This window comes from Patiria miniata, unplaced genomic scaffold (assembly GCF_015706575.1).
Source record: "Patiria miniata isolate m_02_andy unplaced genomic scaffold, ASM1570657v1 HiC_scaffold_5, whole genome shotgun sequence".
NCBI lineage: Eukaryota > Metazoa > Echinodermata > Asteroidea > Valvatida > Asterinidae > Patiria > Patiria miniata.
Window position 1 is genome coordinate 36525619 of NW_024037072.1, and position 19114 is coordinate 36544732.

General features: G+C 41.8%; 1 protein-coding gene across 1 annotated transcript; it reads right to left on the bottom strand.

The window, feature by feature from the left end:
* Positions 1 to 1180: 1180 nt before the first annotated feature.
* LOC119742145 (proton-coupled folate transporter-like) lies at positions 1181 to 12986 on the bottom strand. Its single transcript, XM_038218187.1, has 8 exons — positions 12888 to 12986; positions 6116 to 7149; positions 5135 to 5271; positions 4662 to 4779; positions 4070 to 4153; positions 3031 to 3187; positions 2361 to 2413; positions 1181 to 1267 (listed from the first exon to the last, which is right to left on the bottom strand). Exons 2-8 carry the CDS (start codon positions 7134 to 7136, stop codon positions 1209 to 1211), a joined length of 1629 nt encoding a protein of 542 aa, XP_038074115.1. The 5' UTR covers positions 7137 to 7149; positions 12888 to 12986; the 3' UTR covers positions 1181 to 1208.
* Positions 12987 to 19114: the final 6128 nt, after the last annotated feature.

Consider the following 19114-nt stretch of genomic DNA (forward strand, 5'->3'; position numbering starts at 1 on the left):
GAGCAGCTAGCACAATGCTTTCGCCATTGAAGGGGCCTTCGTGATAGAATTGATGGCTTACTCGAACTGGCCTATAGGTAGGGGCGGGCTGACGTCATCTGATGAAAACATGTACATGTATTCATTTGTACACCAGATCTGATACACCGTGCCCTCTGGAGACGTGCACACAATAGGGAACAAAAAGATTGAATACGTCTCCAAAGGGCAATTTCTATAGATTTTCACGAAATAGATATGGATTCAGTTACTCAAAAACTAGAAATTTCCAAGGTGGGTTGATCTGTTGCAAATGGAAGAGTTTTAGAAAAGGGATATTAAGTCCGAATTTCAGCTAAGGAAATTAATTCTGGTTAAAATAAGAGCATTTTGTAACTTCACTTTCAAACTCGAAAACTGTACTACACGAGATCAAAGAAATGTCTCCACAAGAATACACATTTCAGTATGTGTGTTTTCATCCGTTGCTATTTGTTACCACACAGCACCCCGTAAGAAGTTTCAAGAACAAAGGTCTGGGAGCTGGATAAGCCAATGTAAAAAAAATTCCCGGATGTCCGCGTGCGTGCGTTTGGAAGAAGTTTGCATTGGAATGGCCCAAGCCGGCCATGCACGCATTGTTCGATAGCTTCGGTAGGTATAGAGTGCAAATTTAACAGTTAATCAAAAAAAAAAAGAGATATCATTATTTCTGATAGAGTTAACCCTAATATAGTACCCAAATACGTGAATAAATATTGATGCAAAGTAGGCACCTTTTCCAAAGCAATTTCAGGTGTCACCCCTTCTAAATGTCTTTTCTATGGCTAAAAGAATCTATCTGTCAAGGTTGGTGCTTTGGACCAGTCGGTCACGATTTCGTCAACAATTGGATCTAAACAACCTGGCTTTTTCCATCAACTGAGTTTTTTAACATCTAGACAATCGTGACATTTCTTTTCAAGACGATCGTCTATGAAACCCATCTTCTACTTCTATTTCTATGCATCAGCTACTCGTTTACAGCCTTTTCGGCAGCTTAACGAGGACTGCATGTGGTGTGCTAGTCTCACATGTGCAAGGCGCTCTGGTATATACATAGTAGTTGGTGCAAGTCATAAGTCAGCTCCTATGATCTAGGCGGTGATGGCTCCCTTGAACTGCTCAAAAGTGGGCAGCTCAATGATGTTCTGTCTCCGCGGTCTCAACTGGGTATTTTCCCGAGGTGGCTAATCCGTCTTCCCATCTTCAATATTCTTTAGTTCTTTGTATTTGGGCCCGTGACGATCTGTAACAACACAAAAGGGAAAGCACAATTGTCGGTAAAACCCAGACAGTTTAGCGGTAACGCTTGGTTGCCAAGTTTATTCACCAGAGTTATTGACTACCACCACTGGACTCGGAGACTACCTCTACATCCTAGGCCCCCGACCTTGAACATCTGGTTTTTGGGGGGTTGTGAAATATAAATCAGTTACTGTATTTCTGGTTTAGATGCATATTCATCTATAGGCCATCAGCCTGGGGGTTTGGTCGGTATGAAATGAGGAGAACAATGCTCATTGTGATTTTTGGCAAGGTATGCACCCCTGTAGTATTGCAGCGGTGGCAGCTTTTTGGGTGATATCACTTTACAACACAAGTTACATTTTTATCTATTTACAGACGTTCAATTATGTGTTCTCTCTAAAAATTGGTGATATTCACTGTTTCCAAAAATGTAGCCGTATTTCCCCGAAAATAAAAGTCCATGGAAATTTGCGGATGAGGGTCTTCACCACCATTGTTGGCCAACATTATCTACATCTCAACATTTTGTTGTGCAATGCATGATTGCCGATAGCGTGTAGGCCTACGTGCCCGCAAATTTGTGAAAAGGACAATTCCTCGAGTCCCATACGGTCCCCAAAGGTCTGCGGAATCAAACCCAGGCAATCTAAGAATTTCTGGGTGCTCTTCTTTATCCATAACTCCTTTTTACTTCGTTATGTGGTCACTTTGATTGATATTTTATGGGTTTTTTGTATGTTCGAAAGGGAATGATGGTCCTATGACTATGTAGCCAGTCCAAAAATGGAGTGTTGCATGCTTAGTGCATGGTTAGGGCTCGGACTCGTGTTCCAAGGGTCAGGGGCTCAAATCCTAATTATGTTGTGTCCTTGGGCAAGCCACTCCACCCCACTTGTCTCTCTCCACTCAGGAGTATAAATAGCTCGGGAGCTGGGAAGTAACCTGCGATGGACTGGCATCCCACCCAGGAGGAATGGAAATGTTCTTGGTCGTTTCATGTCAAGGAAACCAGAGATAAACACCCGCCTGATGAGCCACATTGGCTCATGACAGACTTACTTTATTCACACTGGCATTAACGTCGTACTTACCAGTCATCAATTCCTCTTCTTTAGATTGCACTTTCACGTCGTACCATATGTACCTGAATGGCGGGGGGTGTTATTAGATTTGTTATTCACATTGGTAAAGTCTGTGGGATCAAAATACATACACATGCAAATTTAGATGAACAAAATATAAGCTTTTTTACCGACATAGGCCTAAATCTTATTGACGGTGCTGACGTTTTAACTGCACTACTTTACTTTCAAACAAATCAAGGTTATAGGTAACACCACGCTGTTTAGACTAGGCACAATAACCTAAACATCTAAACAGCGGGAAAAACCTATAAATATTAGTTCTGTTCACAAACAGACGTAGACTAGCTGTTGACTGGTGTTACGGTTGATTTAACGTAAGCCTTCCAGCCTCCACACCTTTATGCTCTAACGGCCATTGAACTTTGGTTGCCCTCAAATTAGTCCACGGAACTCCGCATGTCCATTACTGTAGGATGGTTGGTTTTGCGGCAAATAAAACTTGGTTCTCTACCATATCCGTCAGACTGACGTTCCAGGGTAGCACCGAACTAATTTATTCTGAGGCAACTCTAAAACCGAATTCTAGCCGTTCTACAAGAATACATTTTAGTTAGGCGCGATTTGGAACGCCAGTCTAAAATAGTTAGGCCTATACTGTTAGGAACACGTTACTCACAGTACGAGGAGAAGCGACAATGCGTAGAAACCGACTGTTACGAGGAACGGCAGACCGGGCCAGATTGGCAGCAAGGCAGCATAAAGATTGTTGAAAAGACCAGAACTGGCTACGGAGGTAAGCGTCTGAATCAAAGCTGTTACTGCAAAGAGCGACCCTGCATGCGTGGTGATAAGAATTCAATGAAGACAAGTTAAGAGTGAGTTATCATACTACTGAGATGAAAACACAAAAAGTCACAGTTTTAGCACTTTCCTTTATTGCGTTTGTCTTCATTTGACGATACTATAGTTTGTCGTTTGTCACGACCGAAGATAGCTTAGTTTAGAGTTTTGCCAAACTAATGACCCACAACTCAATTTATCGTTTATGGTTTTACCGGAAATAAATTGTCAGTCGGTCATCCGAAAGGTAGATTGAACTGGGAGGTGTGGTGGTTTTTTTTAAACAGAAACCACCTCTCCAGTCCCATTTAATGGGTTTTTTTTATAACAGGACAAATTCCAGATCCATCTACGGGAATCTTGTGCGAGAGCACAATACGCTCTGGCCGTGTTGCAAGAAGTCTGGCAAGAAAGTCATGCATGAAATCGATCAAAATGATCCCTGCCAGAGCTGAAAAATACGACGCCGAAAAATGTGACGCCGATGGCACATATGGAACACCATACTTTTGGTAATTTTTTTCCGGGGACAGACAGACAGACCGACCACCTAGTGACAAGTACAAGCTCCTGTCAGAGCTTTAAAAAAAATCAATATTGCAAATTTCAGTTCTAATCATTAGACGGAATTTGCGTCAGGTGGATAAAAAATCTGTTCCTTGCTCTATGATCCATATAATTCAACCAGCTGACCCCAGCAAGCTCGCAGGTGCAGTGGTTAGACGTCTGCGCTAGTAAGCAGGAGGACGTGGGTTCGTGTCCCATCTGAGTGATTTTTTTCTCACAATCACTCGGCAACATTGAGAATAAAGTGTTTATGGAAATTTCATTTCATTAATTACAAAAAGCCCTCGTGGGAAGTGGGATTGACTTACCATATTCTTGAGGTTCCACTAACTTGGATTTGATGGACGTTATGGTAACACTAGGGAAGCTCACTAACATCCCAACAGCGGCAGCTACAAAACGAACATTGCCAAAACACAAAATGAAACACATGACGTGTATTTTAGTTTCAGACGTGGGTTTTCATGTTCAGTCATGTTTAATACGTAGCCCTTGGATTCATGGATCAGAATAGCAGGAATGATAGGCCTCATTATGAAACCATAACTTCAGTTTGCTCTATGTGTGGGCCTAGACCAGTCTGAGCACAAATGTCCCTGTACATACATGATGGCCCCCAGTGATGGCGGTAACATTGTTAAATACAACCGTGCCATAAACAATAGCTGGAACGATGCTTCCAGTGGTGACCAACTGTACAGCGGCACTGTCCCAAACTTTTGGAAGAACTCTAATTTTCAAAAAAAGCTTTATCGTTTGTGTATTTAGTCTGTTCTTTCGGTCTGATAAATTATTGAAGACATTTTGTCAAACCTGACTTTATATTGAATTATTTAAATACCTTTATTTAACAGCAAGACAAAAATCTATGTGAAAAACAAAATCAAACCAAATGCTTACCTATCATCATGACCGTAGTGGATTTTGCGAATGCAATCATGGTCAGAGCTGCTGAGGTTGATATAATCCCTATGGAAGTCAGACCTAGATCTAACTGCATCGAGTGGTTTTTCACAATCTAAAAGAAAGGGTCAAATAAGACGATCACATTATTTTTACATATTCAAAATGATATCTTTTGTAGTTTGTTTTAATACCGTGTTAACAAATTACAACCCATTTATCAAAACAAATTTAGGCAACCTGTAAGTTACACCAGCAAGAGCGAAAATAGGCACTGCGTAGTAACTCAACAGCTTTTTTTTTTTAATTTGAATTTTTATTTTGAATCCTGAAAAGATACTAAATAAATCATGCAAGTTAAAAAATACCTTGTGTTTTCAATGTCTCAGTTCCGTTCTTTTCTTTTTCTAATGGGACTTGTTAATCTTGGGCGGTATTTTTATTCTGATGCCCTGTGGACTGGGTATTACCTTAAAGATTGCAGGTAACCCCAAGACCAAGGTGGCTGCTTTCAGAGCGGTTCGAACGCTGATGAAAACACCGATGGTCGTGGCGGTCCAATTCAGCGGAGAATGCTTCGTGTATAAGACAATCAGGTCCATTTCGGCTGTGCACGATCAAAGTGAAAGGAGAACGAAAAATACAACATAAACACTCTGATGTTTTTCTCATCAAAAAAGAATGATGAAAATATATATAGCCTGTGTTTATTCTGATGAATAGGCCAAACGAGACATGGAAAGATGTGTACCACGTTTCCTGGCACTGAGTTTACATCGTATTATGAACTGACACATAAAAGCTACTTTATTTTTTTTCTCGAAAAGTCCTTTAGTAAAGGAAACACATCCAACATATAATTGCATTAAGTGATAGGAATTTGGGGTTAATTATTAACCTCCCCTTTGCGTTCTCCACACGTTCTCAAAGTTCCAAGACACTGGACACAATTTAGAGGTGTAGACCTTTTTTGGGGATTACTGAGGCCACATCATCTACTATGGGCTACCTGGTACGGTCTTGGCTGAGGTCATAAAAGAGAAAGAGTGTACAACTGTGCTTATTCGCTTGCGGTTTTAAACTTTAATCAGCTAAGCCCATGGGCAGAATTACTGTTCATTTCCAATCTATATCTCTGATGCAATGTGTATCGAGAACCTCCATCTTCCATTTTAAAGGCAGTACCCCCTTCAATAAAAAAAAAGTGCGAAAGATCAACCCCCTCCCTTTGTTTTGTTTCCAGAACTTGAGCTTGTATTTCAAGAAACTGTTAGAATCTACTTCGTTTTTCCCGGAGGTTTCTTTGGCTTGCCTCCATATTGTTTGCATGTGAAAATAATTGCTTAGTGTGACTTGGCCCCACCATTTAAACCTTTCGAGACCATGTGCCTACGACATACGCCTTGCTTTGAAACTACACCACTTAAAAGAAAAGTGGGCGCAGCACTAACCTGTAGAGCAAATGTTATGGATGATACCAATGAGCATAGCCAGCAGGAGGTATTTGCGTCTGCATCCAAGTCTCTCTCGGAAGCAGACCAGAAGCATGCTTCTCAAGCTCTTCCACACCTCCCTGAAAGATTGCCTGATGGAGTCACGGGTTTCACCCCAAAATCTTTCTCTTTTGCCGTCGTCTGCCTCTCCCTCTTTCTCCACTTTTTCCTGTCCAGCTTGAGGCTCCTCTTTCCCTTTCGTCTCGATTTCTTCATCTTCAGCCCTCTCCTCGTCCTCACTAGTGTCATCTTCGTCGCCCCCACTGCTCAGCTCCTGGTCCGACTCATAATCCACGGTCTCCTCCAGCCAGAACACAACGTAGAGCACAACGAGGACGTGGATACCAGCGAGTATGAAGTAGACAGGGGCGAAGCCTTTCATGTCAATCAGGACACCGGAGAGGAATGCCCCGATAGGACCTCCGATGTGAGACATAGCCTTCATCACTCCAAGTCGCTTGGTTCGGTTAGTGCCATCCGTCACGTCACACAGGTAGCTCTTGGCAATGATGTAAGCGGTGACGACGTTCCCAGACAGCCCCACAGCGATTTCGCTGGCGATCAGATAATCCAGCGGCATCATTGGGAAGTAAGTCTGGAAGAGGAAGCTCACAGCTCCCAGAATGCTGCCCAAGGATGGGATGATCAGGAACATGCGCCTTCCCAAACGATCGCTCAAGGGACCGTACAAGGACGACACTATGGCCCCTGGGATGAACAGGGCCATCTTGAGGAGGAAATTCCAGTGCGCTGCGTTTGCCTGAACGTCGTTCTCAACAGCAGCCGATTTCTCGTCTACATCTCCACAAACCGTGTCGTTGTAGCTCTGGATACAGACTTTGTGCAGGACTAGAAGTTGGCTGGCGGGCGTCCGCATGTAGTTCGTCATTGACAGGACGAACATAATAGGTTCTACCGTCACTACATGCAACGACTCCATGACTGTGCGAGCGGCCTCAGAACGCGTCCCCGGCCCCATGTCGTCAACTTACCTGAATTGGAAAAATGAGAACATTTAGGCTACGATACGTAAACCCTTCGATTTCCACGAGCTTGAAGCCTTTTTACTGAGCATCAATGACCGTGCCAGGATTATTATTGAGTGGTCGGGAATTGTTCTGATAAATCTTCTTTGTTGAGTGGAGTCGGGCACATACAACCCGGCCACTGTTTGAAATCGGTCTGATAAATCTCTCTTTTTTTCCGGACAATAATTCTCCGCGGGTTTTCTCCTAAACGATTTATGGTATGAACTTTCAACATAATCGAATCACATCCCGAATAGTGTATATTACTCTGACATCATGATGACGTCATCTGGTGTTTTTTCATCTATAACTCTTGTCTTGAACAAAACGATCAATCATGTTCATACGTTGTAATCAGATAGACAATTACTTAATATTTTGTTGTCGTGTACGTGAACTCGCTTGACCTTCTTATTATTTGTTCCGCTTAGTGTCACGTACGATAGCCCAGAAGTTGTACCGGTAACTTGTTAGTAAAATAAAACACTTTGAAATGAATTGTTATCGTAAATCCGTGTGGGCGAGTGGGGGGATGACCATACGGCAACATTTTAAAATTGCCCAGCGGTGGAAATTCGAAAAGCAGGGGAAGGGTAGTATGAGGGAGTGCTGGACACCACGTGACTCTATAGGGACGCTGCTCATGCTACAAAATTAATGTACATTTTGCGCGCTCAACCTTCAATACATACAGGCTGGGTGAGTCATAAAGAAAGTGACCTGGATCCATGATTTTTTTCTTAAAAAGCAATCAAATTTGACACACCAATGAAGTATTTCTTAAAAGAGCATGTTCTTCCACTCATCTGGAAAAAAAGCAAAAAAAACCCCGGAAATTGTTTCATGCTGTCAGAAGATCGGTGTCTTTTACAAAAAAAAAACACATCTAAGTTTATAGCTAGCTGATCATGATATAGGGAGCTATTGAGCTGAGTAAGAATTACAGATTACACACATGCATTCAAATACAAATGAGATTTCAATCATTTGAGTAAAGCCTGACACATTATTTTTAGTCAAAATTTGTTTTGTCTTGAATATGAGGAACAAGTCAACTCTTTTTTTCCCCCTGAAATTGATGGCGATTTTTGTCTGTTGCAGTTTGCATCCTTCTCACGCCTCACCGCACCCATCCTTATAACATCGCATCTTCGTTGGAATCCCTCATTCTCCTGACGACGGGCAGAGCATACTGTTCGAAACGTTGAGTCCCTCCGGTACTTTTCAGAACTACACATACTCACAAAAGAGATTTATCCACATGGTGCTACCGCAAACTTATCTTGTCTTAGTATCTTTCCACCACGCAAACCTTCAAATCTCATCTCTCTGTTGCAAGTTTTCGATCATTGATCGAGGTGGAAAAACGTCCGCGTTTCGTAGTATTTAATGGGTATTCTTCAGTACGGAGAACGGTAAATGATGAGGTGTGGACTGCTGAAATTTGTGATCGGATTGCCGTCCCTACGTTTACCAATGATTTGGTAAACGTTTATTATTGCTGGTGGTGTGAAACAGTTTTATTACACGGGGAAATGTTTGGCGTCGACTGTGCAACGTCGACGGTGTCCCTAGATCAGTAAAAAAATAAAATAATAATGTTCCTTTTCACGCCAACAAGGACCCATTGGTTGAACTGGCACGGAAATCGTCAGGTTGTAATGACAGGTTCCAAAGTGTTTTAGGCTGCAATTAGAGTCTGATTAAACTCTTATGAGATCACTGGAAATTTGGTGATTAAATGTCAGATCCGTGGCCAGCCTGGTGTAAGAGGTTGGTCGTTTTACGAAAGAATTGATAATTTAAGTCAAAATGGACTCTTACCATTAAATGTGTGCCACTAATGCCGCAACTGCTCGAAATATAAACGCTCGCATAAAACACGGATTGAACCAGTGAAAGTCAATCATAACTTTGTTTTATTTTATGTTCTATAATTAGAAATAGAAAGCTAAAAAACGGACCGTGATCTAATAAATTTGGAGTTGTTGTTCGACCCCCCCCCCCTCCCCCCGCTCCCCGACCCTGGCCCCTACAGGCTACGGAGCGATTCGTGGCGTTTCCATCGATGTGTACACAATGAGGACAAAAGAAAAATTATTTATATCCATTCAAATCTCAGAGTGGTTCCCACGCGATCCACACCACTTATGTCTTTCTTGTGACAGAGAGCTCCGCGGAAAAGAGTATCTATTGAAGAGTATTTTACCGTACGTCTTGCAACAATGATGGATGATCCTGACTACAGTCCTACACAAAGTATTCCCATCGCATGGAAGGAGGACCCAATGATTAAACGATTTGATTTCAAGGTTTTCTCACAATAGGCTGGACTATGAAAATGCATGGGATTTTAGGCAATGCTTTTTTTGTGACATTAAAAAAATATAACCTATCAATACCGAACAGGATCACTGTACACGCTTCTACTCAGAGAATTGAAAAAGCAGAATTCTTAACAATGCCATTTTATGATAAATATTTGCATAATAAGAACAATCTCACATGATAATAAGTTTGCTCAATTATGTGTAGAGAACGACTGTGTGGAGTTTAGATATAGTTTACTTGAAGTTTGGCGAAAACAAGTTGAGAGTGAAAAAAGAAAAGAATATATATATTCAGGTGGCTCTTGAAATAATGAGTCAGCTATCAGTAAACTGTGTAGTCAAAGTATCCATGGTCCCATTTCCCTTAACATCCTTGTCCGATAAGTGAAGCCACAAATAGTGATTGACTGTGGTCCCCGTTGCCATATCGGGTTCGAACCAACCAGCACATGCTGGCATAAATTCCGGCGGTGATCGAGAGGAAAGACGTCTGCACTTGTAAGCAGGAGGTGGTCGTGGGTTCGAGTCCAACCCGAGCGCCTGTGTAGCTCGATCACAAGCCCTCGTACAGCATCACTGAGTATTCAGTGCTTATTAAATCACGTCAATTTTTAAGAACTATAAACTGTTCATATTTAGGAGTATCTAAAATGTTTGTATCAAACAGTCGTTTCCATAAAGTATTTCGCATGAGGAAATATACATGTACTTTTATTCCTGTACAACGACACGGACAGCTAAAATGATTTTCAAGGTAGATTTTTACTTAAATGGCTTTTCAGATTCTACGGGCTCGCAGATATCCACATGACATGCATGACGAGACCAATTATATATATGGATGGGTTAATAATAGGTGCCTGCCCACTCCACTCGTGCCGTTTAACACGATCAAAATCTGAGCGATGCGCTCAATGAAGACTTTTCAAACGACAAATTTTTAAAAACCCTGTCCGCACTGGACTTTTTTTGGTCAAACTAACCGAGACTATGGGTACTTTTCCCATTTTAAGTCCAGCGCGGACAGCATAGGACGTTTTCCTCTCGGTTACTTTTCCTGAGTCCAGCGGTTACTTTTACTGGCCAACTGCTGCCCAGGAAAACTTCCCACGCGCCCAGGAAAACTGACCAGGTCACTTTTCCCGAGACGATAAGTCCAGTGCGGACAGTGCGAGTCGGTAAAAGCGGCTCAGGAAAGCGTACATCCGGCCCGAGCGCCCTGTTATGCATACAGAGACCGCACGAACCTGCACGTGCAGTGGCCGAACATTTTGTAGAAACACGCTGCGGTGTATCATCAAGTCCGAGCGGTAAAATCTCGTTAAAATATATATTTCAACGGACAAATATATACACAGAGAAGAGAGATCACGTTCTGAGAATTAATTTGCGGAAATTCTCTTTCTCCACCGATGTATGTTATTTTCTACGATCCAAATTCGTCCTGATACGCTACTGTAGTCATGCACAGAACATCATGGTCCGGTACCGTACGTAGGCCGTAGTCGATTCTGTAAGCATGCGATGGGAACCAACGAATACTGATGGCACTGCTGCCGCACGGAACATCGTACAGCGGGAAGGCTTCGACGACGTGCATCACAAATGCATCAGAATTATAGGCCTTTTCGTCAAGATTTAGCGTGTCAAGATGAAATAATATCGTGTAAACGATTATGTTGTGCATGAAAATGGCGTGTGTAATATTACTGTGCGTATCGGCGGCTGAAAATGTGATCGGCAATTTGTTTTCTGTGTACGGTGAGTCATTATACTGACACTGTAACAGCTCGGTTACTTCTCCCACGCGGTGTGGGTAAATTTTCCCGTGTCGAAAGTCCAAGTGCGGACAGTGGTCACATTTGACCATTTCTCATTTTACCATCGTCTCGGTAAAACCTTCCAAAAAAAAAAGTCCAGTGCGGACACGGCTTTTTGAATGGTGTGAAAAGGAGATATTTGCAAAGGGCTTCGGCGAATTATTGTCATAATCGATGGCAACAAACGGGCCAGGAATGTCCCACTAAACAGTGCTATGATAATATAAAATGGGAAAAAAATCTCACAATATTTTGGCTTTGACACAGAAAACAGTTAGCTTCATTTCAGTGAAAGTTGGACTTTAAATCAAAAGTAAGTGAGAAATCTGCATCTCAAAGTGGTCTCGCAAGATCTTGGTGAGATTCTGAGTCAAAAATCGAACATTTTCACCAGAAGTCAGTCAGTGTTGTCTTTAAAACTATCAGTATTCTTTGATCATAATTATGTATGGCGCAAATGGGCTAATTGATAGAATTGGTTGTCTCAAAACTGATGAAAATATTAATGAGGGCTCGACAGGTCTCGGGAAAATTCTCAACTCCAACACTGCCACTAAATTCGGTCAGTCCATGCCCTTACCTACCTCTGCTTTATCCAAATCCAATATGTGGGCGTCAAATATCCATTGGCCCGTAAATGATCTACGATTTTTTTCTTAGTTTCCCTATAGTTCATAGTAAGATATAGCTTGTTGGTTATCGCTCATTACTCGCCAACAAGTGTTTTTAAACACTTGTTGGCGAGTATTGAATCGAGTATTGCTTATTAAAATAAGCAATACTCGATTCATACGATACGTAGCACCAACAACTTGACTTAGCGGTATTTACAAGTGACGGTGCACTGTCTCTTAATCTTGTTCTATGGTCGAACATATCAGAAGAGGGTTCAAACACACAAAATGACCTGACTTATTACAATTATGGCTTCACCATTCACACAATAGGCTAGATGACATTTCCTAAAATAAGACAACATCATAGCTGAAATGGCGATAGGTCAAATCACACGATCATATGTGATGCGATCAAACTAAATGAGTCATTTTGTCGACCCTGTTCAAAACAAATTTTATTACAGATTTGAAAAGAGCACAATCTCAGCATTACTGCTATGAAAACTGCATGCTGATACTATCTTTAGTTAAAAAATTATGGAAGTCAGAACACCAAGAGTTGTGATGAAGTGATGACGTGGCGCTATTTCGGCCTGTATCTCCAAATAAAAATTCCCGACAAACAACTCATTAAGCTCGATCGCATCACATGTACCATCTTCACAAAATGACCTTGCAACATCAATAACACCGCCACGTTGTTGGTATACGTTTAACTACCGAGGTTCAATGCATAGACATTCCAGGGTGTCCTATGAATCCGTAAAAAAAGAAGATGTTTGTTCCTCCATTAGCATCGTGACCGACTTCCAAGAAGTCACCACCGGTGGAAAGGTTTAAGTTAAAACTGCAACTGGTTCATGCAACTTTCAGTCTCAAATTCTCGCCAATAATCGTTTTTAAGATACACAAAGATTAAAGGAAGTGCAAAATACCTTTCCGGAAAGTTTCTTCGCCGTACTCTGTACTGTCCAAAGCCTTCGCCAAAAGTCTTAGGCGTTTTGCACAATGAGTACGCAATGAAGAAGCCTGGCCTTCAGCTTCAAACACAATAGGGCTATTATAACCCAAAAGGCTTTTCGGATCCAGTCGTGGGCGATTCGTATTGTCTGTTGTCCAACCAAGCATGAACCAAGTAAACTCAGATCACACTGATTCAATTGCCTCCAGTTGACTGGACTCTTCGGTGAAGATTTTTAAGTAACTGTTTTTTGGCAATCAAGTATAGTCACTGATCAAAATGCGCATAATTATTCAGTGTAGTTCAGCTTCCTTAAATAAACTGCACCGCATCCAGTTTATGAAAAATTTTAGTCTGCGATGTCGCTTCGATTGACCTTGGCAGTCTAAGTATTTTGAGGTCATCCCAAATCAATTCATATGTTGCTTCAATCACGTGATATGTTTCACCACGGAGGAATAAAAACACAAAGGGATTTACGACACTCAAACTAGATTCGCAACAAGTGGGGGTACATGTACATGTACTGTTAATGGATCTCGTGCCTGCTATATACCCATGGGCGTCGCCAGGATTTTTTTCTAAAGGGGAGCAAAGCAACCCCCCCCCAAAAAAAACCCTATAATTTCCAGCATTTTCCCGATGTATCATTTGTTTCGAGGGTGGGCAGGGACATTTCCAACCCCCACACCAACCCATTAAATTAACAACAATATGACTTCCCGCCTCTTTTTTTTCTTCCTTTTCCCCCCTCCTTTTTTGTGGCTTGTCCAGGGGGCAGGGTTGTAGGACTCGATCCAGGACTCGGACTCGAGTTGGACTCGAGTCACATTTTTCTTGACTTAGACTCGACTCGAGTCACATTGGAATATAACTCGGACTCGGACTCGACCATGATGACTCGGACTCGAGCTTGGTGACTGGTGACTCGAGTCACGTATTTTCATCAAAAGAAAAAAACCATAACGTTACGTATTTGTGTGACGAACGAAGCATTCTTTTTTACGCGGAAAATCGTATCCAGGGGCCGCGCACGCACGCCTAGCGCCTGCACGATGAGCACATGGAAGGAATTAGGGATGGCGGATGATTTATTAAAGGATGGGAATTAAAAAGAAACACTTTTGGGTCTAAACAACATTTACACACACAAGGTAAACTATATATACACTGGGATTTACATAAAAGACAGAACGGACTCGAGGCTTGCATGTGACTCGAGACTCGCACTCGGACTCGGACTCGAGGCTTGTGACTCGGGACTCGGACTCGGACTCGAGGCTTGTGACTCGAGACTCAGACTCGGACTCGAGGCTTGTGACTCGAGACTCGGACTCGGACTAGAGGCTTGTGACTCGGGACTCGGACTCGACGTTGGTGACTCGACTACAACATTGTCAGGGGGCAAGCAGCCCCCCTTGCCCCCCCCCCCCCCCTCGCGACGCCCATGTAGTTACCCTGACTAATTGAGTCCCTCTAGTTGTCTGAGTCGCCACACGAAAGCTGTGGATGTAGGCTAGCTCAAGTATATGGCTTTATATGCTGCCGATAAGTGCTTCCCTAACTCGCCATCAGGCAAACAAAGAACTAGTTTTGGCCCAAGACGTCAGTGATCAATAGCGATAGTTGCATCGTCGTGTAGCGCCCTTGAATAATTGATTTTCTACTTTCTCTCACTAACGTCTTGGTCATTTTGTAGCAATGGGGGCGCGGCCATTTTATGTAAATCAGACCGTCTGTATAGATTCGAACCAAACAGCAGTTCCCATTTGCCGCAGTAGTCGCGACGTCTCTATAGTCCGAAGTCCCATTGGTCCGAAGTCCCATTGGTCCGAAGTCCCATTGGTCCGAAGTCCCATTGGTCCGAATCCCATTGGTCCGAAGTCCCATTTGTCCGAAGTCCCATTGGTTCGAAACATAATACTGTGTAGTTCCACTTGTTCAAGTTGACTGACCCTAACCCTTATCCTATGGGGCGTCAGACCAATGGGACTTCGGACCAATGGGACGTTTATACCAATGGAACGTATAGAGCAAGGGGGCCGTCGGACCAATGGGACTTCGGACCAATGGTACTTCGGACTATAGAGACGTCCCCGTCGCGCCCTCCCCATTGAACCATTTCTCGGTCGCTGATTGGTGATGTTGATCACCGCACGTATAGCGCGAATGTTTACAACCGTTAAGCGAGCCATTGAACCATTTCTCGATCTCTGATTGGTTCCATAGGAAAGCCTAGGGAGAAAATAAAGAAAAAGTGAAACCACTGACACGAAATGGCCAAGACGTTATTGCGAGTATAGGCGTGCTGGTCTAAGTTGTTGTGCCATTAGAGGGCGCACTATGTACGATCCACTATCGATCACTAGCGTCTTGAGCCAAGATTAACAAAGAACATGCCCCAGGAATGTTTGGATATACACTTGTTAAAGAAATGTAATAAATAAATAAAATAGAACCCGCCACTCCCGGAACATTTTCTTTGTTTGCCTGATGCCGAGTTACGGAAGCAATATGCCTTGTCGGCAGCAATGCCATACCTGAGGTACACTCGCCGTCCCCGCCGCTTTCTTGTTGTGGAGTGCTGTGGTCCAGTGGCTACGGTGTTTGACCTGTGTGCCGTGGTACATGGGTTCGAATCCTGACCGTGGGAACATTGTACTTGTGCTCTTGAGCAAGACACTTTACCATTATTGCTCCGTCCTTCGGATGGGACGTAAAGCCGCAGGTCCCGCGTGTTGTGTAATGCACGTTAAATAACCCAGTAACACTTATCGCCATAAGAGAAAGGGAAGTTGCCCCGGTGTTTCTGGCAGTGGCTGCAATATGCGCCGCAGCACCTTGTCAACTTTTATAAAGGTGCCACATAATGGGTCTCACATCTTTCTCGTGAACCTCATTTACCTGTCTTTAAAAATAGACATAATTACCAGCGCCTTGAGTATCTAATTATTGGTAGAGCATGGGTCATATAAGACTCCGGTATTATAAATGTCGATCCGGGTGGTTTACTGCAGTCAGATATAATTTCATCTTGGGCTCGAAATCGTAGCAGTTGGAGGAAGCTTGTGTGCTATAATGTACAAAATGTTTATGTTCATGTGAATACTATGTACATGTACATGCATTTACGATTACATGTACATGATGTATTCGGGGCAGCGCAAGTATCATGAAAGCATCCGTCCGACGACTTCAGTTTTCAATTTTCGAAATGCGGAGGAACCAATAGCTCTGGATGGCAAGACAAAGTTTTGTCAAACATAAAACGCAAGGTTTTCTGTTTTGATCATGTGTTTCTGGATTTTCACGCTATTATATTTCTTATTTTGCCAATTTCGCGCGAAAACTTGTTTGAAACTGAAATTGGCCTTCCACATAATTTTATCCGGCGGATTTTTCATTTACAATCGATAAACTTACATGGATCAACTTTGGATGACAAGAAGAAATAACTTTCATGAGAAATTCAATAGGCCTAAATTTCACAACACACATTTTTGTCAAGTCCGAAACATTTTGTTTTCGAAAGTGTTTTAAACTTGGAAATGTTTCGTTGTGGAAGATAAGATCAAATAAACGCTACAGAAACATCATTTTGTTCAAGAATATTGAATTTCTTATATGTTACTAATTAAATCTCAGTCAAGTTGATTGAAATCTATCAATAAAAACGATGCTTCAAATTACGATCAAAGCGCGCGAAAACAGACACTTCCGTTGCTAAAGCCGTTGTAAGCACGAATCTACATGTGGACATGAACTCCCACCACTGTTGACTAAATAGTCACAAATTGAACTCCGCGCCTGCAATCGCTGGTTGGTATGGGAACGAGACGGGCAAAGTCTGGTTTACGCCGTTACAATCAAATCCAGAATCCAGTCTGAACCGGTTAGGTATACGCAGGGTGACCGTTTTAGCCGATTTTCGGCTAACTTTGACAGAATTTTTGTTAAAAAACGAGTTTGACAGAAAATTTGACAGAATGGATTTTTTTTGGCAGCTTTCTTGCAGAATTCTGCAAAAATGGTTATTTGACAGAAAAAACAGCAAATTTGAACAAAAAAGTGAACCTTTATTTTAAAAAAAAATTCAATACTTTCAAACAAACCTTTGCATAATGGGACAGGTTGGCTAGTCTAGGTTCTGAGGTTCACTGGGAAACGGACTTCGTCGTGGCCGGATCCGCGTTTTGCCCGAAATTTTCCAATACTTTCACAACATCTTTATGTGACTAGATTGTTTATTATGTAATATGAATCTTAATTAGAGCAATACTACCAATCTGCATGCATGTGATTTTAAGTGTTTATAGTGTATTTCGAGTAATTCTGGGGAATTTGGCAGATTTTTGATAAATCTGACAGATTTTTGATGTGCATTTAAAGAATTTGGCTCTGACCTTACGGTCACCCTAGGTATACGGCACTGGCAAAGCATTCCAACAATAACCACTTGAATACCAGGCCTATTTCCTCAACAGCTAATTCTTCTCAGACAAATTGTAACTGCCGGAAACAAAACCTCGCATTCATCACATTCCCATTCACATTTCGAAATACAAGATTTCTATCTGCACCTTTTCAAAATTGCAACGGATTCATCGCAGGCGAGGATTCTTCAGCCAAAGTTAGATACACTGTCAGTTGAAGGTAAGATACAGTTATTAAAGTGCATTTGAATATAATTTAATATTACAGAAAACTTTCATCGGTTGGGGTGATCATAACATGTAGTTTAAGCTTCTACCAACCTGAAGATTAGTGGGCAAGCTTTCATCCACTCCTGTGGACTTTCTCAAGCCAAGTGATTGTGTACTCAGTTTCTTGCTGTCTGTTGTCCCGAGATCACTGGAGCGTAGATAGGTGATAATGAGTAACCAGAGTCCCTATTCAGTGAGGGATTAATCCTTTTGATCCAGATGGATTCTTTCACCTTTCTTGGCCAGAAATGTGTTTCAAAGTCGATAATGTGGTAATTTAATATTGTACGTGACATGATAGCAAGGTATGCGGATTTTGATGGCGTTTACGGGTTTTTGCTTTGGTTCGAGGAAATGCTATTGAAGTTGTGTTTTAAATATGGGAATCGTGAATTGTGTTTAGGGTATAAGCTTTGTTTTCGCATACATTTGTGTTATTATTGGAATGTTAGATTTCGTTGATATTTGTATTTTAAACCCAAAGTGAGGAAATCATTGATATCGAGCCAAAGGAACACCGCCCTGCCCCTCCATCTAACACATGCACCAAATTGAATTAATTGATGATTACCCGAAGCGTACCTACCTATTTATTAAGAAAACCTAGCTCAAAGTTAAGATAGGACTGGAAATGATTTTGGCCGAAAGGTGGTTTTATAAAAAAAATCCACATAGTTTTGGCATACTTTTCATTTTCGTACGGTACATTAGCAAAGGAATATGCTCCCTGAGAATATTGATCTTAAATTGGCCGGTTCCGTCCTGGTGTGACGTCGTGTTCGTTTTTTTTTCTGAGGAATTGTCCATAGTGTCTCCTTTTTTTCTATTTTAATAATGTTTCTCATTTAATTTTGTCAACCTTTTTGGTAGTTCGGCGAGCCACTCAATAAACAGCAATGGCAACATCATCCAACATAACAACCGATTCAGCTTCGCCCACCGAAGCCAAACCTACACCTGCAGAATCTGGTTTGACTGCTGGAGAATGGACAGGCATTGGCGTTGGAATTGTTGCTGCCTTGGCCCTAATTCTGGGAATATGTGAGTATGACTGGATAATCGCCACTCAAACTTTTAATATTTTATGGCAGGAAACCACAACGGAAAAAATATACGAAAATGTAGTGGCCCCGAAGTTTTCTGGCCACTCATTTTAATTTGTTTCAATTTATTTTGTTTATTGGAAAGGCTGTTTTTCTCTTCGAACAACGAAACAAGACGAAACAAGCCTAGTAATGCTAGTTTTAGTGTGTACGGAATTCTATTCAATTGATCCTGAATGGCTAAATATATTTGTAGAATAATCTGTAGTGGTAACATAATTGAAAACAATATATATATTGTAGCCATTTGCATGCAGACTTGACATTACCTACACATGTATCATGATAGTACAGGCAATATAAGGTTTGACCTCAAACAAATTGCAACCGAATTTTTTTTCATCACAGTGCATTTCTATAAGGTCCCTAAAATGACATACTAAAAGTCTTAAGAA

Excerpts from the sequence above, each read along its gene's own strand:
- LOC119742145 (XM_038218187.1), bottom strand. The coding sequence starts at position 7,136 with ATGGGGCCGGGGACGCGTTCTGAGGCCGCTCGCACAGTCATGGAGTCG. Across the intron at positions 4,154-4,661 it reads CACTACGGTCATGATGATAG|CTGCCGCTGTTGGGATGTTA; the intron begins GTAAGCATTTGG and ends TTCGTTTTGTAG. Across the intron at positions 3,188-4,069 it reads AGTGGAACCTCAAGAATATG|GGTCGCTCTTTGCAGTAACA; the intron begins GTAAGTCAATCC and ends CCACGCATGCAG.